The 24,320-nt window shown below is 43.1% G+C and overlaps 2 protein-coding genes across 2 annotated transcripts in view; both read left to right on the plus strand.

Annotated features, from left to right (window-relative positions):
• The first annotated feature begins 11,842 nt into the window (after window positions 1-11,842).
• LITAF (lipopolysaccharide induced TNF factor) lies at window positions 11,843-19,023 on the plus strand. Its single transcript, XM_059484438.1, has 4 exons — window positions 11,843-11,984; window positions 15,359-15,538; window positions 15,926-16,082; window positions 16,391-19,023. The coding sequence occupies exons 2-4, from the start codon at window positions 15,361-15,363 to the stop codon at window positions 16,497-16,499; spliced, it is 444 nt and encodes a 147-aa protein (XP_059340421.1). The 5' UTR covers window positions 11,843-11,984; window positions 15,359-15,360; the 3' UTR covers window positions 16,500-19,023.
• Window positions 19,024-20,085: 1,062 nt separating this feature from the next.
• LOC132081141 (uncharacterized) overlaps window positions 20,086-24,320 on the plus strand; it is a 74,591-nt gene continuing 70,356 nt past the window's right edge. Inside the window, exons 1-4 of the mRNA XM_059484673.1 lie at window positions 20,086-20,239; window positions 22,229-22,279; window positions 22,922-23,082; window positions 24,050-24,120. Of these exons, the coding sequence (XP_059340656.1) occupies window positions 20,086-20,239; window positions 22,229-22,279; window positions 22,922-23,082; window positions 24,050-24,120 (437 nt within the window). The remainder of the gene's footprint in view (window positions 20,240-22,228; window positions 22,280-22,921; window positions 23,083-24,049; window positions 24,121-24,320) is intronic.

The raw sequence follows: 24,320 nt of genomic DNA on the forward strand, positions 1-24,320 counted from the left end.
TATAAGGTATTCAGAGGAAAGATATTTGCCAGTGTTTTGTTAAATTTCAAAGAGACTGTGGCTCTCTGGAATTTTTAATTGTAAAGAGGCTTTTAATACATTAAGCCTAGTTTTCACATTATGGAAGGGTTTAAATGTTATTTAAAACATTGCTAAGCAATTATGTCCTAGATACAAACTACCCAGTTCTCCCCTTGCATGTAAGCTCAGCAGAGCTCAGTATGTTGTGGTGCTGCTGGCTGCAAGGCATTATCTGAGCATGTTTGATGGGGAATTACATGCCCTAGAAAGGAAATTAATAAAGATATCTGCTTTCAACTCCTAAATTCTCTACCTACTTCTTTCTGTGATTAAAAAGCACATATTGTAACATATGCAATCCTAACACTTAAAATGACACAGTCCATTTTTTTTGTCACGTCCAGGACTGCAATAACTCAAGCAATTCATGGGAGAGTGGGAACATTTGTATCATCTCTTCCAGATGAGCTGAAGCCGAGTAAATAGGCTGTACCCAGCTCTGGAAAAGCAGCTTGTTTCAAAAGGATCCTTTCAGCTGCAGGCCATTATGTCATCCCCTCTGAAGAGCTGCCCAGGCCAGCAGCTCTGGGGGAGCTCAGAGTGTGTCCTGGGCTGGCTGGACAGAGTCCAGGGTTTGGCTGCAGCTTGGGCTGCTGGGTGAGTGGCACATTCACACTGGGGCTGCAGGTGAGAAGCAGAGTTGTTAGTGATGCTGGCAAGGTGGCTGTGAAAAAAAGCATTTATATTGCATCCTTTCAGAATCCAAGGTGGTTTTATCCAGCTGCTCTTTGTGGCAGTACAAGCAAAGTCCCACAGAATGCTGTGTTCTTGTGACTCAAAATACACCTCCTGCAGTCATTTGTTTGAGGACTCACCACTGGAGTGTAAAGCTTGCTGATATTAAGATCTGTGATGAAATGTTACTTCCATTACTTTTGATACATGGGCTTCATCCACTTTGTTCACTGGGGCATGGTATTGGTAAACATCCATCAGTGTGTGATACACAAATTCTTTCCTAAATTGGGAAGTAAACTTAAGTATTTTTCACCCCTACGTTTCTTAACCCTTTCTTGTATCTCCTTGAGTAAAACTTGCTTTTTTTCATGAGCATCTTTTTTCAGCTTCATTTTAACTGGTGATTTCTCTTTCATCTACTCCTGTTATGTGGTACTTCCATAATAATTTTAAGGTTCAAAACATTAGCAATTTTTTTTTTTTACAACAGTTCAGTTTATGACAATGTGTATTTTTAGTATCTCTTTGCAATGGAGATTCTCCAAATTGCTGTGTCTGTGGGTGTGGTGTCCAGACTACCCTACAGATTTCTAAAGTGAAAGAAGGAGGAAGATATTTTTATGTGGTTTTGGGAGACTCTAAATAAAAGATTAATAAACTGAGATTGAATGCCCTTGGTAAACAACTGGGCACTACCATGGTAAAGCCTACTTGTGACTATGTTACATTCCCTTTCAAACTATTTATTTTTTATCTGCTGGAGGTTAATCACTGAATTAATGTTCAGTTAAATGCTAATCAAGAGAAAAGCAAGGCTATAAATTAGCACTGAGTTTAGATATGGTCAAGCAGCATGCTGAATTACTCAGAAGCATCTGATGAGCTTCAACCACTTTGGAGGATAACATTCTGTATTACTGGCAATCTTGAATGCCTTTGTGTGTTTACTTTATATATATATTATTTCATGGTCTTAAAGCAGGTCTTGAACTTTGGTGTATTTAGTGTCACTTTGAGAGAAGACTGGGGAGCTGTCAGAGTAATTACTGTGCAGGAGCCACACAGTAATTTTCTGCTAACAGGTTCTTTAGCTTGCAACCTGTGAAAATCCTGTTGACAGCAGGGATCCTTGAAAGCATAAATTCCCTTCAGAACACGCATTTAATGGTTTGAAGAAACAGCAGTACCTTGTGTAGCTCCAGGCAGGCCCTGTGAAATGGAAAAAGAAGATTGGTGCTGTGAGATGAAGCAGAACAAGGCTGCAGGGCCAGGGGCTGTCCCTCCTGTGGTCCCACAGCTCTCCCACAGCCAGCCAGGGAAGAGCTGCTGTGCTTCCAGGGCTGGGATGGCATGGAAGCACAAGGTGGAAGAGAAAGATGACTCAAGAAGCTGGAGTTGATGAAAGATCTTGTCAGGAGTAGGAATAATATCTCATGGATAGTGAAAGCACTGAAGTGGAATTAGGTTCACTTTTCTTGCCACACTCCAATTATTAATAGTTATTATACTGATTAATAAAGGAGCTAAAGGGAAAGAGGGTGATGGTAGTTCTGCCATCCTGATGCAGATGGAAAGAAGGAAAACATAACCAAGTTCACATAGAGGGAATAGCTTGAAACATCTGGAATTAATCTATTTGTAAAAGTTTAAAAGATTAAAAAGGAGCATGGATGATATGGAAGAGAACAATGTTTTGAAAACATAGATCCCATTCAACTTGGAAAGGTCAGAGAAATTGATTTTAAGAGTAATGTGTGTAGTAAAGAAATAGTTGCAGGAATCCAATGAAATACTGTCTGTCCTAATAAATCTTTGCTGTCTGTAGGTAGTATTTTGTTTGTCTTTCTTTTGGAAGTTCATTTCAAATGCAGAAATAACTGCAAGTTTCTGTTATGAAATGAACTTTTGCCCTTTTCTGGTGCCTTTTGTTTTTGTTTTTTTTTTGTGAGCCTGAAAAACCTGGATCTATTTCCCAGTTTGCTTTTGCACAGCTGCTGAAAGAGCAGAATTGCAACTGCAGCATTGTCATTTACAATCCTGGCAGGGTTGTTATCACCCATCCACCTTTCCCTGTGTAATTGGGAATTCAGTGCAGCTCTTGCTGAAGAAAGTTGGAGTTTTTTGAGTTTCATTGAGATTTCATAAGTGCTTCAGATAATCACAGCTAAAAGCATCCAGTGTGCTTGTACTGAAGCAAAGACAAGCAGGTCTGACCCTTTTTTTCAGGTCAGCGGTCCCCAGAATAATAATGTATGGTTGAACACACAGCCTCAATTCCAGAAGGATGATACTGCAGCTTGAGTGTCTGCTGTTGAATTCTAGCCTCAAATAAACAAATTCTAGCCTCCACATAGAGTTTGAACTGGAACAAATGCAATATTTTGGTCGATGCCTTGCATTCAGAACCTGAAAATTGATTCATTACTATAATAAAAAGATAAGCTTTAAATTTTTAGAATGCTCATTGTAGGGCACTGAGAATAAAAATTAAATGTGTCAGCAGGAGTTTAACCAATTTGCCTACTGTAATTCCATTTTATTGGGTATATTTGACATTCATAACTGATCTGAAAAATATCGACAGGCTGACATTTAATTAAAAAGTTGTCAGATTCCTCTGCATGGGGAAATTAGATGCTGATTTCACACTGATTTAACATTGCTCTTCTAGGCTGCTCTTGCAGCTGACATTTGTGTCTTTCCTTTGGGTATCCAAACCCAGTGTCTGAACTAATCAGCAATAGCTGAACATTCAATAGTTTCTTCTGGACTGTCATTAATTTTATCTTCCTATGAAGCACTGTTGCCTTCCCTCTGACTTTTTCAGGTTTGGTCAGTCCTTTAAACTCTCAGCCCTTTCCACTCTTCCTGCTTCTCCTAGGCAGTAGGCTGGTAAAAACCAGATGTTTGGTAAGTTTGTAATATTTCTCCCTGCAATGCCTTTGCCTCTTATGTATGACTTAACCTGGCTCCAGCCACCTGAAATCTCAAAGAGAAAAAGGAGTTCCCCTGGATGACAGGCATTTTCTGTTTTCCATCTGAACGGAAATCTGCTTATCTCAAGCAAGCAGATTTTTGGATTATATAAACAAACCAAGAAAATGATAACAGACATGTTTTCTTCTGTGCTTGCCTAGAAGGACAAAGAAATTAAGGCGGCTAATTACCATGAAGGTTTTTTGCCCCACTGATGTTACAAAGCACATTTCTGTGTCTGCACCTTCTGGATACAGTGCCTGCCATCTTGTGGACAAGCCACACTCTGAATCCTTGAGATGAATATTTAAAGACCATAATATTTTGTGTATGTGATATTTGTAGCTCAGTGCAAACAATCTTTCTTCTTGGGGACTTATTTTTCAGTTGAAGTTACTTGAGTTTGCTTGGTTCCCTTACTTTTGAGGATGCTTGATTTCCTCTGCTCAACTTGTTAAAACTATCAAATGTAAAATTCTCTGCAGTTTTCTATTTAAGTAAGTTCAAGTCAATAACCTAAAATGTTTATCTGAGAACCAGTCAGAAGTAATTCCGAGAAATCTGTCAAAGCAGCATAATTGCTGCATGCCAACAGTAAGGAGAACATAATTTTAGAAATTCCCTTGCTTCAAATCTGAAAGCAAAAATATTCCTCTTATTACAGACATAAATAACTTGTGAAAATATTATTTGAAATTAAGATACCTATATTCTTTATTGACCTATACTAGCTTGATACTTTCTTGGTAGAATGCAAGTGACAACTCTTACATCATTCTTTAGTGAGTAAAAAATCCTTTCCAAATGCAATAAGGATTCATTTTATGGGGAGGGCTCTAATCCCCACTATTTGTCAAAATATTGTGCTTGCTGAATTAGATAATTTCCCTTTTGTAAAAGTCCTTTGGAGACAGCCCACTGCCTGTTTTTCTAAAATTTGTAGTAAATGTTCCCAAAAAACAAGTATGCAAAAGTTGAAAAAAATTGTTACAAATATGATGTTTTTGCTGTTAGATTGAAAGTACAGTTCTAACAAGAAAGAGCTTCAGCTGTTGGTCTGACTTAAAATCTAACTTGGACTCAATTTTTTATTTAAAATCAAAAAGACTGTAATTCAAATTTGATTAAATTAATAAAAGTTAGTGGATGGACTGTCACTATTGTCAGTCCCATCTGATTAAAGAAACATTAAGGTTCATTGTGCTGGTAGCTGTGTCTGCCCTGCAGGTGGCCAGAGCCATTCCTGGCTTTAGGGCAGATTTCTGAATTCAGTAGTGAGCTGCTCCTGCACAGGTGCTGGGAAGGTGGCTGATTCCCAAGCCCTCCCAGCACCCAGGTGTAACAGAATTAGTGCCACAGAGGTGGCAGCTCCTGACAATGGATTTGGGAGGCAACTCTGGGCTGCTGAAAGCTACCAAGGAAGTGGCAAAGCAGCTGGGTCAGGAATACAAATGAGGGTAACACAGCTGCTCAGAGAACTGATGACTTACTAAACTATCACCTGGGACTAAACACACGTGTTGCAAGTGTGTGAAGGTTCTAAAAGAGCTGGCTGTAATGACAATTAATGAGGCTGTGGACAATGTGATAATCATAAGGAACTGTGTTTGCTGACCAGTGCTGGACAGTTATTTATAAGCTGGACAAAATTGAGCCATAAATTTGCAGAGCAGCAGTTTATTTTTAGTTACTGTAGATTCTGTTGTGATTGTGCCACAGACCACATGATTTTGCTGCAGGGCAAATTCAAGAGGAGCTGTGCATACAATCAAGACTTGCAGAATCTCTGCACCCAGCAGATCAGCCAGCTCTCACCAGCCTACCTGAGGCTTTCTAGTTCACTTATCTTTATTCCAAGTCTTTGTAAGCACGTTCAGTTGTTTACTGATTGCTTTGTTTATCACAAAGGATCGGTCCGAAAAGACAAAGGTTTCATTTCAAACAAGGAGTGTCCCAAACATTTGGCATCCAGTGTAACAAGCCGCTCAAGGCTGCGCAGCAAATTTGGAGAAGTGTTTGCTTACTGTGTAGCAATGGCTGCCGAGATTGCATTTCACCAAGATTAGTCATGTTTGGTAAATGGCTGTCAGTGCTCACACTGCTGTTGTTGTTTGAGCTCTGTAGCTGTGACATTTGTGCCCAGATGATGATAAGCTTCCAGGCTTGCTGCTTCCTACAGACAATCAAGTGACAAGATACAACATCTAATGTGTGAGCTTCTGAAACAGGAACTGAGCCCTTCCAAGCTGAGAATTGAGAGATTCACTGAAGTGGCTTCAATGAAGGCAGTCCTGCAGAGGTGGGCAACTGAAATGCTAAACATGATATCAAAGCTATCCTTAAATCATAGACCCTAAGTAAAAAAACCTAGAAATTACACCCCAATACATAAATCAGTATCGATAACTCATAAAGTGAGAGAAGCACAAAAAAATAAATGCTTACAGACATCTAGCTTTGCACATAATGTGTGAGGGATGCTAGAAACAGACTTTAAGGGAAGGGGGTATTTGAGGCCTGAAGGAAAGCCTTATTGGATAACTATGAAATTTTAGTAATATGATCTCAATCTTTATACATATTTCTGTATTTCTTGCCTATATCCCAACTAGATCACAATAATCCTGGATTCCAGATGACAGCTGTGTGAATATTCTATCAGAATTAAGCACAAGAGAATACTGTATCACTCCTTACTCACTTTAGATCCATAGAGTTGGATCAAAGCACTTCATGAAAACATGTCTGGCTGCTGCCTCAAGCAAAATAGCAGGAAGCTTCACTGTAAGATTTAGATCAGTGATTTCAGTGTCAGATACAAGAGCTGGCAAGGCTGATTTATGCCAATCTTATACCACAGCTTGGCCAAACAGCAGGTCAGGCATTATTCTGGAGGAAGGGTAAGAAGAAAGGATTTTTTCAACACTTCATTCAGCAATGACATCAGAGCAGTGGAAAGCATGTTTCAGTTCTGTCTACAGGAAAAACAATCAGGCAGCTTTATTTTTAAATCACATCATTCCTGTACCCTGTCAAGGGAGTAGGAAGATGAATTTGAAGGGTAAATAGTTGGAGAATCATAATTTTCCTCTTTATTTTGTCATGGCATTAATAGATAATCCATCAAATAATGGATAATTTAATCAAGACAGACCTGCTGTTTTTAAAGGTGAAGCTTTTCTATCATAATAATTTCTTTTTAGTTCATACTAGGAGAACCATTACTGGCAGTGAGTGGTTATTCTCCTCATAATCCTTTACATGAAGTGCCAAGTGTTCTGAGAAAAAGAAATCTATCATTACCTCTTTTGACACCACACTTCTGTTTCACTCTCTAAGGGAGATAATATGATTTACATGCTTAAATATTTTGTTGTACTGTGTTTTGCAGTCTGGCAGCTGATATCAGTTGTTATGATGGCCAAAAAACACTACAGGAGTTGGTAATTAAGAAGGAAGCAGTACTAGAAGGACAGCAAAATACTAATATTCAGGTTTGGATGAATTTCACAATTCTGTCAATCAATTGCAGTCCTGGGGAATCATCTGCAGTTTTAGATTAGATATACTGCTTCTGTTTAATGTGATAAATGACACTGAAGTGTGAGATCCTGTTGTCATCTTTGAGGTTTCTCATGTGAACTTCAACACTTGTATCATTGTACTAACTGTTGAAATTGTGTTGGAGTTTTTGTTCTGTTTGCTTAGCAACTTGAATCAGCCATTGCAGCAGTGAAGGAAAAAACAAACTTTCAGATTATTTGACTTAATATATCTGCCTTGCTTCTCTTTAAATCTCTCTTTGTACATGGATTATTGCTCTGAAACTGCATTCTGGTACAACTCCATAAGTATCTAGTATTGCTGAAATGATCAAAAGTCATAGAAATTATCTAACTTCAACAAATCAGTATATGCAAAATGACATACACACATAAAAAAGATTTATTTGTATGTGTGCAAGTCCTGTGATTTCCAGGCAGGAGAAATTAAAGGTGAGATGAAGGTTTACTTATTTTATATGTTATTGAGACCATATTATAGTATGTAAAATATGGCTAGCAGGCTTTTAAATGTACATCAACTTTTAAACTTCAATTAGCTTCATTTACAGAAGCCTACTGCTGTAAAAGCAAAGGCTAGTAAATCCAGCATGCAATTATTTTTGGGGTTAAACTGACATCTGCTGGTGTTCTGCAATAGCGTGTGTGCAATCAGTGTGATGACAAAACATCCACTGTATGCTTTGTACATTTCCACGGTGCTGTTAGCAGTCCTGGTGATGACTCAGTACAGCAGAGAGAAGCTGAACAGTGAACACAGCAGAGCAGGTGTGGCTGCTGATCACACCGTGCCACGGGACTGGGATGGAGCAGAGCTCTCGTGGTTACATCCTGCTGCATTTGTGTGTCAGGCTTCTGAAACTGCTACAGGGCCTTTTTATGCATGATTTTTTTAAAATGAGTTATATTTACAATCTTCAGGTACACAGCTCATGGGGAAGCAGGGGTGGGGGTGAGATAAAAAGCTGTATATCAGTTTCTAGCCACATTTCCTCATGCATGCCTTGAGCTGGCACTGGCTGTGGCGCCCCCAGTCACCCAGTGTGCTGCAGGAAGGGAATTTCTGTGGGTGCCAACGTGCAGGCAGCAGCTCTGGGGGAGCTCTGTGGGCTTCCTGGGCCTCACCCATGTTGGTTGCTGGGCTGTAGCTCTGTTCCATTAGACTAAGAAATCTGGCACAAAATAACCCCACCTGTGCTGGAGATGAGAGGGGCTGAATGCAGCTGGCCTTAATTTCTGTTTATTATCAATTTGGCACTCTGGTCTGGTTGTGTTTATTAAGAACATCCACAAGCACAGATTCACAAATAGTGCTACTTATTGAAGCAACAGGAATACAGATTTGGAATTGCTGTTCATAAATGCTGTTAGTGCATTAGCACCAGCCAATGGTAAATTAAAAATTCAGTTTTTCATTACACTTCACAGTTATTTAAGCTTAGTTTCACCCATGTATGGTCTGACACAGAAACACGAAACTTACTAAAGAGGCATCTCTCCTTTGGGGAGGAGAGAGGAGCAAAACCATTCACTTGTCTATGAAATGGATTCATATTCTCATCCTCTACATGGAGGATTCCAAATACCAATTTTATACTTTCAGATAATTAAGGTGAGACTGTAGTCAAATATAATTGGTTACCTGTTGCTTCCATCTTAGATAGCGGGGAGGAAGGCACTTTCTCAGTTGCATGCTGGTGGATGTTTCATAGCTAAATGAGGGATAATGAGGATTTCAGTTACCTTTGGTCAGGCTGAGTGAGGATTAATGGTTGAATCAAAAGCAGAACAGAGACATGATACTTCAGTAATGCTTCCTCCTCCACTCAGCTCAGGCAGCAGTAAAGGTCATCCAACCTTTGCCTGATCATCTTCATTCCCATCAACATTTTACAACTGCATATTACCATCACAGAATCATAGAACAGTGTGGGTTGGAAGGGACCTTTAAATATAATTTAAAGTCCAAGGCCCCTGTAATGAGCAGAAACATCTTTCAGTAGACCACGTTGCTCCGAGCCCTGTCCAACCTGGCTTTGAATGTTTCCAGGGGCATCCACCACCTCTCTGGGCAAACTGTGACAATGGTTTACCACCCACATTATAAAAGTCTCCCTTTTTAATATCTAATCTAAACTGACCCCTCCTTCCAGTTAAAATCATAATATCTTTTCCTGTTGCAACAGGCCCTGCTAAAGTTTGTCTCAAATTTTCTTATAGGGCCCCTTCAAGTACTGAAAGGAGCAGTAAGGTCAGTCTGAAGCCTTCTCTAGACTGAACATCTCCAGCTCTCCCAGCCTGTCTCTACAGCAGAGGTGCTGCAGCCCTTGGCACATCTTCATGGCCACCTCTGGATTTGCTTCAGCAGCTCCACGCCCTTGTTCTGCTGGGGGCCACAGACCTGTCTGCAGCCCTGCAGGTGGAGTTTCATGAGAGTGGAGCAGAGAGACAGAATCCCCTTCCTTGACCTGCTGGCCACACATCTCCTCACAGGACCGGATTTCTACTGCTAATACAGCCTGCTGTGTGTGGATAAGGGGGCTGAGGCCCTGTCTCCATACCATGTGTGAGTACACTCTCTGCTTCACTGAGGCACTGGGCTGGGAGCTCTACACTTTAGCCCAGACACCATGAAGGGCTTAAGCCTCCCTCAAGTCAGGCGTAATATAAGCAAGTGCCTCAGTTCATCCTTGCCCAAGCAGCCTCATCAATTCTCCATAGCAAACCTGCCAGTTTTCCACAAGCTTGTCACTGAGAATCAGGAATAAAACTCCTTAACACCAATGTAGTATTAAGAGGCAGGGCTTTACTTTTGGTACCTGATGGACAGGATAACTGTGCCTAAGGTGCACACTTGGCTCAAGGTGGTACAAGTATTTATTAGCAAGGATATACATATTCCCCAGGAAAGTGATACAGTTTGTTACTTTAGGTGGCCACAGAGCCAATTGCCTGTGTTGGGCCGATTTGTTCCACTGAGCACTACACAACATTCCATTAATTGTGACTTCTGTGTAATTGTCCACACACTCCCAAGTGCTGTGGTGGCCTGGTCAGCCACAGGCTGGCTAAAGCTGATGCTTCTTTCACCCAGTGCCATCCAGCAAAAGGACAGAATTAGCAGATGGTGAGCAGGGTGAGAAGGAGGCTGGACAGTGAGAGGAAATACACTCACCAGTAAATGGATGCCAACTGCCTACTTGGACATTTGGGGGAAACAGTAGTAGGGCAAAAAGGACCTGGGGTCCCCAAGGAGGAGCGTGGGCCAGCCTAGACTAGATGCAAAACACAACACATGAGAGAGCATTGGCAGCTGGAGTAAGAAGGCTTTCAGTTGAAGGCCATGCCTTATTTCACCCTGGGAGATGTGTTCAGTCATTGCTTATCTCTTTTGTGGCTCCTAAGCTGCTCATAGCCTCCTGGGGAAGGGGGTTTAGTTAGTAAGAGAACAATTATTCCAACTTTAGTTAATCCAGGCCAACAAAGACCAAATTACTCAGGTTTTGCTCCTGAGAAAAAGAATATATTATGTGATTTCTTGATAATGGAGTAAATTTATTCACCTCTAAGTCTAGTTCTAATCTCAGTACTGCTAAATCACACTCCACACTCCTCTCCCTAAATCAGGGGGACTGGAGCATTCATGCCCTCAATACTCGCAGCCTCTGATGACATCCCCAAGTGCCCATACTTGCAGGTGAATCAATAGATTACTGTGACTGCAGAGCTTCCTGTTGGGTTTATCATCACTTTGGGTAAACTTCCTTCATCCTATAAAACCTGACTCCTTGCTCCAGGATGGATTTGAAGTTTTAAGTGTGTTCCTTAGGGCAAGGTTCAAGAAGATACTTAAATACAAAACTAGGACTTGGACGGATTTTAGATGTTTTCAGCCAAAAGGCCTTATGAACTGTCCCTGCTGATAACCCGCAGGGGTTAGTTATCAAGACCTTTCAGTCTAAGGTAGATTCACACAAACCAGCATGTGAAGCAGTCCCTTTTGAAGCCCGTTTAGGGATCTGGCCATAATTTAGTTTTGTGTTATCCTGCAGCTGGATAGAGGAAGGACTGACATACTCTTGCGTTTTCCAAAGACTGAATCCAATTCAATTGCTTGTAAAGGCACTACCTAAAATCACTGAATCTTGAACTTGAAAGTTTTGTTGATCATTTTATATGTTCTTGTATGTTGTCTGAAATATCTGATCTGGTAAGGTAAAGGCCACTGTAGAAGTAGTGATTTCCTTGCAGTGTTACAGAACGTGGTGCTTGGCTGCGCTGCTGATGGGGCAGTTGAAGATTACTGGTTTAATGTGAGGGAGCTCTTGGCGAAAGTCGCGGAGTTCCCGATGGCCGTGACTGCAAAACGCGCCAGGAGTGCCTGTACTTGCACAGGCTTTCCCCGTTCCCTTCCCGTCCTGCCCAGACACGCCGCTCCGGGAGCCGATGGCTCGGGGGAAGGGGCCGAAGCGGCTCCCGCGCAGGGCCCGGCCGGGACCAGCGGAGCGCCCTCCCGAGCAACGCCCGCGGCGCCTGCTCTAGGGGGAAGGGGAGGAGGAAACGCGGGTGGGGACGGGACGGGACGGGACGGGACGGGACAAGCCAAGCCCTGCTGACGGTGGCCGCGCCCGGGCGAGCGGAGACGAGCGGAGAGGCCAGGAGGGCTGGCGGGCACGGCTGTGCACGGTAAGGGCTGCCCGGAGCCTGGCGGTGCGGCGGGCAGGGCAGAGCGGGGCGCCGGGGGGGCTTTGCTGCTCCGCCGGGGCCGCTCCCGGGCCCGAACGCTGCCCTCCCCGGGCCGCTCCCAGTGCTCCGGTGCTCCGGCCCGGCTGCGGGGAGGGGGAGAAGCCGCGGCTCTGAGGCTGGTCCCGCCCCGCGGGAGCACCCGGGGCACCGAGGGCAGCTTGGGGCTTCGCGGGCCAGCGGTGTCCCGAGCGGCGCAGTCCCGGTCCCGGTTCCGTCCGGGAGAGGCCGTGGGCGGGGGCCGAGCGAGGCCGGAGTTTCGCTTTCCCGAGTGTGGCAGGCGGAAAGTGGCCCTTTCCTTAGGGAATGCTCTCGGGATCCGCGCGGCAGCAGCTCCTCTCGGAGCGGCCCTCCCTGCCCCGGGGAGGGGGTTACTCACAGGATGAAGCCACTCACAGGATTATTCCAAAACTTGACTACTTGATAAAAGTAATACTCTGGCCTCTGAAATCGCTCCTGCCGGCGGAACACACCGTGCTTCTTCTTTTACTTTTATTTCTACTTTTACTACTATACTTCGCCAGTCTAGAATTCAATGTGACCACAGTGCCGTTGGTTCTTCCTGAAATAATATGTCAGAGGGTTTTTTTTGTTGTGATTACTGGATTTTATTCTCTCACAAATGCCTGGGAAATTTAAACAACTTTGAGATAGTATTTCTCAGCAGGTTGATAAACTTGGAAGTTGTCCAGAGTTCAGACAAAGTTGGTGGTCCAAGAAGGTGCTGTGTTAGGGCTTTGCACTGCATAACTCCCAGTGCTCTGATAAACCTGTATATCCTGCTGGCTTGTTAAAAGCTTCAACCTGTATTTCATTCTCGGTGTTGCTGACCAGTTGCTGTCTTAGACGTTGATGTGCAGGGAACCCTCAAAACCACCCCTGTTGTTAGAGGGCAGCTTGGGATTTCTAGTGAAGAGGACTGCATAGGAATTGTTTATTTAAGGATTAAATTGTGCCAAATTTTAGCAAGAGATTAAGGGAAGGGCATCAACAGATTTGTTTGGCCAGACTAGGTTAGGATAGCTGTAATTGTAAGCAGCTCTTTACTAGAGGGGTTTTTGGTTGGTTGGTTTTTTACAAACCAAGGAGAGAGGTGGGCTATTATCTTCTTTTTCTCTTGTCCCCAGCCTAATTTTCAAGACCTGGAGTGTGAAACACACTTGCATATTTGCACTGACTGTATGAAGTGATGGTTCAAATATCTCTTCAGAGCTGACATTTAAAGCAGAAAGGACATTAGAAAAATGAAATTGAAAAGCTGAAGTTGTGGTTACATCTACAATATTCAGTAATTTGAAGAGGCTTTTTTGTAGTCCCAATGTCATCTTGATGTTTATTAGGAATTTTTGTTTAGATAGATAACTTCAAGGAATTCATACATGGTTTTAGTTTTTTACCATTCACTGTAGTACTTTTTACATGTTGTTTGTGCTACAGATTTGAAACTTTAAAAAAAAAAAAAGGGATTCCACAAAGTGCTGTGAGGACCTGAAACCTGTTCATGTTTGCCTACAGAAATAGAAAAAAAAAGTGAAAGTGCAGAAAAAGCGCCGTGATCTCTTTTAAACTGAAATGATTGTTCAAAACCATTTGGTGGTAAGAAATGATCATGCAATGTAATTTAAAATAAGTAAATATCAAGACTTGAAGTGTTCATGCTGGAAGTTATATAACTTTGAAATCTGTGAAAAGGTGTCACTCAATGTCTTACAACTTGCTTGTCAGTGCAGCAGAGCTGAGCGGCTGAAGTAGCTGTGTGTTTAACCCCACCTGGCAACTGAGCACCACACAGGTGCTCACTCACTGCACCCCTGAAGAAACTGGATGGCTGTGAGAAAACTCATGGGTTAAGAACTGTTACATTGAAATAAAATAATAAGAAAAGTAATAATTTAATAGCTGTAATGAAGAGGAAGCTAACAGAGGGAATACAATCCAGCCAGGGAAGCAAATGAGAGCAATTGCTCACCAGCAACCAACCATTGCCCAGCCAGTCCCTGAGTAGTATTTCTCTCCCAAAAACCTTCCTAGTTTTATGGCTGAGTGTGATGCTCTATGGTCTGGAATATCCCTTTGGTCAGCTGTTCTGGCAGTGTCCCCTCCTGGCTTCCTGTACACCCCCAGCCAACACCAGAACACCAAGTGGGGCCAATAGATTGTGATTCAGCTCTGTAGTTTAGTCACAAGGAGAAAACTTCTCTTTTCTAAAGAAATCAGAAGATCAGTGTTTTTTAAGGGTATAGCTGTGAAATACTTGTTGCTACAAAAACTTACTGAGTTTCAACATCTTGGACTGCTGTCGTGTTTCCTCTTCATTCTGCCAAAGCTGCAGTGTGAGTATGAGAAAAGTGGGAAGGAGCAATGTTTGTCCCAGGCTTATCACAATTACTGCTCCAGCACCTGTAGGCATGTCTATTCTTCTGTACCCCTCCTGGCCACAGGGTTACTATAAAACCTACACTTGACTGAGTACACAATTCCCTTTGTAATACACCTTTCCACATTTCTGCTAAATCTGCTGGGAAGACTGTGGGACTCCTGAAATTTATAAACATTGGTGTTTGCTGGTGTATCCCCATGCCTCCAGTGCAGCTGATTAGTCCTGTGTAGCCTGGAAGAGTGAACAAACCTGTGACAAGTTCTTTATGGAAGTGTTTATAGACTTCACTGAAATCCTGATGAAAGCTGTATTTTGTGAGGAAGGTAATCACCAGTATTCCAGGGACTTTTCCATGCTCTGGGAGAGTGGAAGGGCTTGTGTCATTGTTGGGGACTTGTGTGCTGGGTCTCACCCAAGCTTTGTGTGGATGGAGTGATACCAGTCCTAAACAGACACACCCAAAATTCTTTTTCTTGGCCATGTTGTCTTTTGAACCTGCAGATTGCATCAGTGCAATTTCCCTTATTTTATTCACAGTAGTGCTGTGGGTAATTGGAGCTCCTATATAACTTTCATAGCACCGTAGAATTAATATTCCAAATACAGCTTGCTTTCCCAGACAGTACTGAGTGAAAAGACATGCATATGTACAGAGGGATCATGTGTGCAGCAGCAGAATGGAGTGTGACTCTTGGAGAGCTGTCTGATGGTCCTTAGGAGGAAGGGGGAAAGGGAGATGCTTGGTCAGCATTGATGCCATGAGATCAAGATTAACATTTAATACTATCAGAAACAAATACCAGCCAATTAATTTTATGCTGGTAAAAGTTCCTTTTAATTTAGTTATCTTCTTGCTGTTGATACGAGCCTAATTATTTGTCAATTGCCATTAATAAATAATACCTTCTGTTATGATTTTTTCTCTTTGATGTTTTAGACATGTCTGCTGCAAGTGCCAAACCTGTCCCCTCTGCACCACCTTCTTATGAGGAAGCTGTAGGAATCAATGTGAACTATCCTCACCCCTATCCCGTCCCTGGCCCTGGACGGACGCCAGATGGGAAGGGAACGAACCTTCCCCCACACATGGGACAGCCTCCACCAGCAAGTAACCCCAGTAAGCCTCCAGAACTCTTCTGTACCTTATGTCAAGGTGGTGTCAAAGTGGTTGTATAATAGGTGTTGTTAGAAGATGAAAAATTGTGGTTTGCAGGTGTTCAACACCTGCCAAAAATACTTTTGAAGAGAGTAAGATTAATCTTTTCTTGTGAATCCCTCAGTGTGCAGTGATATCAGTAACATCATTTGGCTTTCTGCAGTTTTTAGTGCAGCTTTATTTTTAAGACAGTGTATTTCTGCATTAGGAAATGCCATGGTTATTTCTGTCATTGTGTATTTCATTGTTCTGAGCCCTGAATATTTCAGTTGTACCTGGTTTAGAGGAAGTTGATTGCAACTCTTTTTTCCTGTTCCTCATGGAGTAACCAGCCATTTCTCTGCTCAGTTACTGTTCAGACGGTGTACGTGCAGCAGCCAGTAATGTTCTATGACCGCCCAGTTCAGATGGTCTGCCCTTCCTGTAACCAGGTGATAGTAACACGTCTCTCGTATGACTCTGGAGCTTTGACCTGGCTGTCATGTGGTGGCCTCTGCCTGCTGGGGTAAGTCAACTCCAATTTGCACTTTTACCTTGACTTTTTTTAGCTCTAACATAGAGCTAAACAGAGCTCTCAGCTTTTCTTTCTCTGTGTGGGACCTGAGCCTTCAATTAGCCTACATCTGCATCTGTGTCCTACTGGACCTCAAAGCAGTTCTGGAACATTTCAGTTATGGACTCCATAGCCATGTGTGTTCTTCCCAAAGCTTATGGCACCAGTTTTACTGATTGCTTTTGAACAAAATACATTTTACCTTCCTGTGTGTATAAAAAGTGGTAAAGCAGTGTTTTTCTCTTTTTTTGCCTTTGCAGGTGTATAGCAGGCTGCTGCTTAATTCCCTTCTGCATTGATGCCCTAAAGGATGTGGATCACACCTGTCCAAAATGTAGTGCTCTTGTTGGCTCTTACAAACGTTTATAGCCAGTGTTTATACATTGATTGATGAAGTTGTTTAGCACCTCTACAAGCCCTCTCTGAAGCTTTATGGAGACTTTCCATTTTTCTGTGCATCCTGTCACTGGAAACAAATAAAAAGTAATGTTTATTGCTAGATGGTTTGAATACACAATTGCTTGAGAGGAGGAGTCTCACTTAGGTCTGTGAAAAGCATACCTAGTCTGTATGGGCCACTCAGTCCAGCACCGATGGAGAGCAATGGAGTGTTTCCCTTTTTGCTTAACACAGAACAAGTTGGTGATGTTCTTCAGTTAATCTTGTCTCAGGCATGATGCACATTGTGCTTGCATTGAGACTGTAAAGTCTCAGCACAGAACAAGAGGAGGACATGTATGGAGAACTATTTAGGCTCATGCTTTGGCAGCAGCACTGCTTACAAACTTGCAGGGAGTTGCCTCAGAGATAGGTGCTCCTCTTTGAAAAAAGAAATCCTGTGTTGTCATCTTTTCATGACCACTAGAATTCATTTTAAAACTTTTGTAGTTTGAAGAGAACCAAACCTGAAAGCTTCTTCCTTCTTGGAGGTAGCTTTTCCAAATGGACAATGCAGGTGGTTGTGCAAAAATAGTGAATGAATCTGGTGTCTGAATTTCCTTGCCAGTTTCAAGTCTAGTCATGTCTCTAATCTGAAGTAAAGATGTTCATATAGAAATTTGTTCAGTGGTTTTTTTAGGCTGGAGGCTTTCTTGCTGCTGATTGAAAGTCTTCTTCATGCCAGTGGAAATGCCCAGAGAGCCTTGGTTATAGCATTGGAAAACTTCCTTGTACATTTATGTAAGTCAGCTGATTGACCATAAACAAACCTCAGCCTTATCTTAAGGCTCAAATTCCACCTAAAACACATAAATAAAACATCCAGGCTTTTAGTTGTTGATCTGCTCATTAATTATTGTTTCCTTATCACGAAGGTAAAATGTGTGTTAAGGAGTTTCTGTGATTTTTCTAAATTAAATAAAAATTGAGTTCTGTTTTTAGAAACTTAAGCTGGATATGCTTATTTAAGATGATAATCACAAAAAATTTGGGAATGAGGCTCTGAAGGTTGAAGTAATTTCTGTGTCATAAGCAACTGGATCAAACAACATTTTGATGCATATTACAGAATCCAAATCACAAAATCAGCTGGGTTAGAAAAGGCCTTTGAGATCCTTATATCCAACCTGTGTCCTAATGCCACCTTATCAACCAGACTGTGGTGCTGAATACCACACACAATCTTCTCTGAAATACCTCCAGGGACAGTGACTCCACCATCTCCCTGGGCAGCCCATTCCAACATCTGATCACCTTTTCTGGAAAAATCTTCTTCCTAATGTCCAGCCTCAATGATACCTGTCCAGAAAAGGCAGACAGGTGTTTAAACAAGGCTGTGTTGGTAACACTGTAGTAATACCTGTAAAAGTAAAAAGCTAAAATAAATACAAATAAAAATACTGCATTTACTCTTCTTGCCAAATGTGCCTTCTGTATATATTTGGTGTAAATTAGTTTTTCAAAAGTCTTTCAACACTTTATGTTTGAAATCCAGTAATTTTGTAGATCATGTACAATCTCTAGACCTTGTCTTAATTAGGTTTTGTAAACTGATGCTGCTTGTGAGCCCGTCTGCAAGTGATTTAAGAGCTTCCTTGTGTATTTGGAAAAGGTTTCTGGTCTCCTTATGCCATAAGAATGTACATCCGGAGCTACTCACTGGCAAGAGGATGATGGAGATAAAAAGCTGATGGTTTTGTAGCTTTCCATGCCTCTGATGTGGTACCAACAAGTGCTTTTGTCTCCTGGTGCACCCCCATAGTGCACTCTTTGTTCCTGAAGGGCTTGGGTGATGCTGCATTGAATTTTCTGTTCTGGTGACACGAGCAAGTCCTGTGCCTTACTGGGTGTCACAGAAAATGTGCTTCTTGTCAGTTTATTGTCAGAGCAAGACAGAAGAAATGAAGCTCGCAGTGTTTCCAAAATTGGGATTTGCTTGCATGGTACGAAGGATTTTAAATTCTTTTAGTACCTTGTCAGTCTGGTCTGGATAATCCTGCTATATATTCATTTGGTAAGTCTTCCAATTGTTATTACCTTAGCTCCCCTTGTCTCTTTAAAGTGATGATTAGAAAATCTGAGGTGGTGGCACCAGAATGCAAAACACCAAAAAAAAAAGATTTATGTGAACAGTCCATTGATTCTCTTTAAGTTCCTTGTATGGATTGCATAGGACACACAATGTTGGCAGCTCTTGCTTCCAATTCAGCATTCTGCAAGGCTTTCTGCTGCCCTTCTGTAGTTGTGTTTCCTTACATGCAAAGTGTGTTTGTTCTCTTGTGTATGGAATAATCTACAGACTGTGCCAAAGTAACCTGCTTTGTTAAACCTACCTTGGACAAACAAATGCAGGATATAACTTGCTTTGTGTGAAAGCACTTTGTGTTTGATTATGTTGAAATTACTGTTTATTTTTAAAACTGACTCTATTTAAAATAAAAGCTTTGTCTTTCTATCTAGTGCTTGTAATTGAAAAATTATAATATTTGGAATGTTTCCAAACACATGGATTGGTGAAATGTTAAAAGAAGAAATGTAATTACAGGGAGAAATTTTTCAGAGTCTCACCTGGGCCAAGTCTCTGATAAATGGCACGGTCTGCCTTTGCAGGCCAACTGTCCCACACAGAGCCACACTGAAAATGTGTTGTTTTCCTGCAACCCGGGCCCTAGAAATATTTTTTCAATTAAAACTTTTGGGTAAAACTTTCACTTGCAATGCTGAGATTGCAAGCTGAGAAGGAAAGGTCCCTCCTGAGACTCCTTTCCTCAGGCCCCCCAGCTCCCTCAGCTGTTGCTCATCAGTTTTGATGAGGAGCTCCGCTGCACGTCTCTGGTCACGCCGCAGCAGCTCAGTGTCTTTGTAGCGAGAGGCCCGGAACTGGACACCGGACTGGAGGTGCAGCCCATCACCCGTTTCCCCGCAGCCATCCCGGACTCTTTCCCTCTGCCCGCCCTCGCCCCGGCTGTGCCCCGGGCTCCTCGGTGCTCGGAGGCCGAGTTTGGGGCCGGCCCGCCGGGGAGCGGCCGCTGCCAGAGTCCTGGGGCGGACAGGTGGCCCCTCCATCTCTTAACTTCGGCTGGGAAAACGCTCTGGAAAGTGTTGGTGCCTCGCAGCGCCTTCGCAGCGTTTTCCCCATAGGTGGGGGGTGTTCGTGCTGCTGCCCCGGGCGGTGGCCGGCGCTGTGAGGAGGGCTCCGGGACATGCCCGGAGCTGTGAGGGGTCCCCGGCCGCGGGCTCCGGGACGTGCCCGGTGCTGTGAGGGGGCTCCGGGACGTGCGCGGCGCTGTGAGGGACTCCGGCCGCGGGCTCCAGGCGGTGCCCGGTACTGTGGGGGATCCCGGCAGCAGGCTGCCGGCGGTGCCCGGCCCTGTGAGGGGGGCTCCGGGCCGTGCCCTGTGCTGTGAAGGGGGCTCTGGGACGTGCCCAGCGCTGTGAAGGGGGGCTCCGGTACATGCCCGGCGCTGTGAGGGGGGCTCCGGGACATGCCCGGCGCTGTGAAGGGGGGCTCCGGGACATGCCCGGCGCTGTGAGGGCACCCCGGCCGCGGGCTGCCGGCGGTGCCCGGCGCTGTGAGGGCTCCGGGACCTCCGTTCGGGGCCGTAACCAGGCGGAGCTCCCGGCCATGGGAGGACTGCGAGCGCAGGAAGGCGGAGGTGCGGCGAGCGCAGGTGGGTGTGGGACCCTGGCCAAGGGCTCTTCCCTCCTATCAGTGTTACGATAATATTAATTTAATATTATTTGTGGGGCCTTTGCGGACTTTGCCAGTTTGTAAAAGTTCAGGCTTTCTTGGCAATAATGGTGAACAATTCTCTGGTGTCCACGGACAGGCTTACCTGTTGTGTGACAGATAGTAGTTTTTATTAAATTCATTTTCCAAACTTGAGTACCGTATCCATTAAAATGGATGAATACTTTTCTGAGACTTACAGTCAGAGTGGGTCTCTAGTGTGTCATTAAACAAGTGTGTTTGCAGCACATGTGTCAGATTTTCTTCCATTTTTTAATATTATCTAGGACAGCAATGTGCTGGAAATTTCTCTTCAGGAAGTTCTTCTTCTGCCTGTTTTGGGGGTGGTGTTTTGATTTTTTAGGAAAAGCTCACCTGTGTTAGGTAGGAAAAAATGCTTACAAGATGTCGACTCTTGGGCTCCATCCTGCACTTGCCAATCACTACATGAGAGATGTCACCTGAGTCAAGTGCACAGGACACTTACGTGGTATTTTATCTTAAAGGTTTGACTTCAGTGTGCATTTAGTACCTAGCTGCTATTCAGGCACTTAATTCTGTATTTAGATGTTTCAATAAAAACTGCCCTGGTTTGCAGTGAGCAGTAGCTCAGCCTAGACTGGAGGGTTTGCAGCAGCAGGAAACCAATGTTTGCCTGCCCACAGGCTTCCCTTAGGAGGTGCTGGCACACAGGCACAGCTGAGTTGTGGCCATGGCTCAGGGGTACATGGGCTCAGAGTGCATGGGCAGTGTGGGAAGAGCCCTGGCCCAGGAAGAGGGGTCTGCCTGGAAGGCCTATGTCTGATGTGTTCTACAAACCTGATTGGTACCAGAAGGATGGTGGTTCAGTGGTTTTGTGTGTTATTCACACACAGTTTCACCCATTTGAGGATTGGGACTTTGGTGGGATGAGCTGCTTCCCATGAACTTGCTTGCTCCCAATGGAAACCCCTTCCCTTTACTCCCAAAGGCTTTCATCCTGTGTGCTTTTTTGGTTGATTGTCAAGGACTGATTGCTAGGGTGGCTTTTACATTTGTTAATTTAGTTTAAACTCACTGCATGGGATTGTTCTGAGCATTTACTCCGTTATGATGCCATATACCTAATTTTTTTTCCTTGTAGTTTTGTGGGATTTCTAATAGATTAACTTCTCTTTCTCTTCTTTTACAAAAAGGCTGAAATGCTGTTGGGGATGGGATCAGGGGTCATGTGTCCGTCTCTCCTCCTTACCACAACCTCCCCCTCCCCTCTGCCGGCTGCCCCTACCAGAGCCCCTCCTCTGGCAGGAAGAGGGGAGTTGAAATAGTGAGCTCCTGCTTTGTGAAGGAAATTTTCTTTCAGTGCCTTGCTCAGAGGTGCCTTTGAGAGCAGAACTGATGTGTTTTTGTTAACTTCTGCTCTGAGGAGGTGATTTCGATGGCCACAGGGTTGCTCGCCATCATTTTCCTCTGTGCTGTTGTGGCTGGAGCTTCAGGGAGTAAGTAGAAGAAATTTTTCCTCTGCTAAGATTGATCTCTCAATGCAGAATACTTCTAGTAAGAAATGTTCTCACTGGCAAAACTTCAGAGGATTATGTTACAGCTTGTAGGTTTGTAGTAATTCTTGTAGCAGCTTTGTCTGGGTTTTTAGTGTAATGTAGCAGTTTGCCTGCTGAGCTCTTTGGGTGGTACTGGGCAGGTGGGAGAGCACCCTCCTTGGAAAGGATGCATTAAATAGTGCATCTTCCCCCAGCATTCTGGGGAAAACAGCAGAAATAGTGAGATTGTGTCAGTCTGTATACTTGACAGAAAAACTCTCATGGATTTATTTATTTGTTTTGAGGACCATGCTTTGGTTTCAGTAATTTCACTGAAGTTCAGAAGCAGCAGGTCTGTGCTGAGCTGCACACAAATTTGCAGCACTTCTCTGTTCTGTTACCTGTCATTGCAGGATCCTCAGAGAGGTTAAGTTATGGAGCTTCCTGTTTTACAGAATGTGCAGGTGAGTAAAACAAGATAAGAAAAGAGGAATTTGAAAACTTGCACAGGGATATTGTGTTCTGAGAAGAATGATACTTATCTCTGAGTGATCAGCATTCATGGAAGTAGCAGAGAAGTTCCACCAAGATTTACTGGGTCCACACCTGCCTGAAGTTTGCATTCTGTGAACTCTGAAAAACTCCTAAGCATTAGAGCTGAGGAAAGGACTAAACCAGTGTGGAACTAAGCCCAGCCATGAGCACAAAAAGCAGAATCTATTTCATCCTGCTGTGGTGGAGGTCCTGCTTTGCTGCTCTCTGAAAGGTGCTGAAAGAGGATCGTGCTGTAAATGCATTACATTTCTGCTCTGCCCTTGGAAATTAACTTCTTGCCTTGAAGGAAATTGTGAGGTTATGTGCTTGGGAGAGGGGAAGTCTTTTCACCCTCCCTACAGGAGCTATGGCTGGCACACAGGGTGTTCTCAGAAATCCAGTTCTTTCAATTGAAAGTCCAAGTGGGAACAATCTAAATATCCATCCCTTTACTTAGCTGATTTCCATGGCTGAAAGATTAAAAGATAGAAAAAAAAAAAGAAAAAAAAAAAGAGAGAAGGGGAAGTTTAATAGGCTTAAGAACACTCCCTATTTTTTTGTTTATTTCCTAGGACACAGTGCATCATACTTCCCCAAAAGAGCTAGATACAGCTACAGGTACTCAGCAGTCACCAACACATTCCTGCAGGGAAATAGTTACAAAAGCAGTGGCATCTCTCTGGAGAGCACAGTGATCATTGAAGTATTGGGGAATTGCCAGATGGTTTTGAAAGTAAGTATTGTCATAATTGTTTGAGTGATTGAGAGGAGCTGATGTGGAATCTTATTTTTCTTAGGGATTATTACTACATTTCAAACATTTGTTTTTCTTGTAATTGAAAGCCAGTTTGATTCTGGATCTCATAATTAGAGTTGCAGTATTTCTTTGATGCACCACAACTTGAAATTAGGTATTTGCCAGTTTTAAAAGGCAATAATTGTTTTCTTTTCTAAGTGACACAACAGTTTCATGGTTTTGTGTTATGAAGTACAGAACTGGAGGTGAAGCCAGTCCTTGAAAGGAACTTGTTTTACTTTAAAGCACTTTGATATCTGTAGGAATAATTTTAAAATAGCAAGCATTTTAAAGAGAACTTGGGGAACTTGTATGATGTGCTGGATTGGTGCCATTCCTAGCCCAGTGTAAAAGTCAATCTTGTACCACTCCATTCATCCCAACAGGAGATCTGTCTCAGTGACAGGAGCAGCAGGGAGTTTCAAACTGCAGAGCTTCTCCTAGGGTTAGCCCTGTGGCAGGCCAGGTGGAGAACTTCAGGGGCAGCAAGGATAATCAACTCCTCAGCTGCCTGGGCTTTCCTTCAGGTTAACAGAGGGGATAATTCACTGGTTTTGCTTTAGTAGACATATGTCTACTAAATACACACCCATGAGGTCAACAAAGAAGAGCAGATTTATACCTCTCCTAGTACATGGATAAAAATTAACTGGTTAGTGATTTGATGGTAAAAGGGATATAATAGTGCTGTGTAAAATGGGTTTAATAGTGAATGAAACTTCTTCACAGAAGAACTTTCTGGAAACTGCCTCAGATATGCTACTGAAGATAGGGCTAATGCAGTTCTGTTGCAAGACTGAACCTTTGTTCATATTCTGTGATGTTTGGTGTGGATATCATGATGTGATAAATCCACAAGTTCCTCTTGACAATGAAATATATTGCCTTTAATCTTTGCTCCTAGGTGAAAGATGTACAGATTAAGAAAAGTTTTGCATCCAGAGAGGAGTCTCTGATGGAAATGGAGAGTCTAAGGTAGAAAACCTTCTAATTGGTCTGTTTTTGGGGTTTTTTTGAAACTATATGGCTTAGCAGCAGCTTGACTGGACACTGCTCACTCTGCTTTGTACTCTGCTTAGTTTTAGGGGTTTTCTTTGTTTTGTTTTGTTTTGCTTAGTTGTTTTTTTAGATGAGGATCCAGATATGAGCACCATAAGCAAAAATGAGAGAATGAC

The sequence above is a fragment of the Ammospiza nelsoni genome, chromosome 17 (assembly GCF_027579445.1).
Source record: "Ammospiza nelsoni isolate bAmmNel1 chromosome 17, bAmmNel1.pri, whole genome shotgun sequence".
NCBI lineage: Eukaryota > Metazoa > Chordata > Aves > Passeriformes > Passerellidae > Ammospiza > Ammospiza nelsoni.

Bases quoted from the DNA above. Each gene is read 5' to 3' on its own strand.
- LITAF (XM_059484438.1), top strand. From the start codon at position 15,361: ATGTCTGCTGCAAGTGCCAAACCTGTCCCCTCTGCACCACCTTCTTAT. The intron at 15,539-15,925 runs GTAAGCCTCCAG...TTCTCTGCTCAG, and splicing joins TCCACCAGCAAGTAACCCCA to TTACTGTTCAGACGGTGTAC. The intron at 16,083-16,390 runs GTAAGTCAACTC...TTGCCTTTGCAG, and splicing joins GGTGGCCTCTGCCTGCTGGG to GTGTATAGCAGGCTGCTGCT.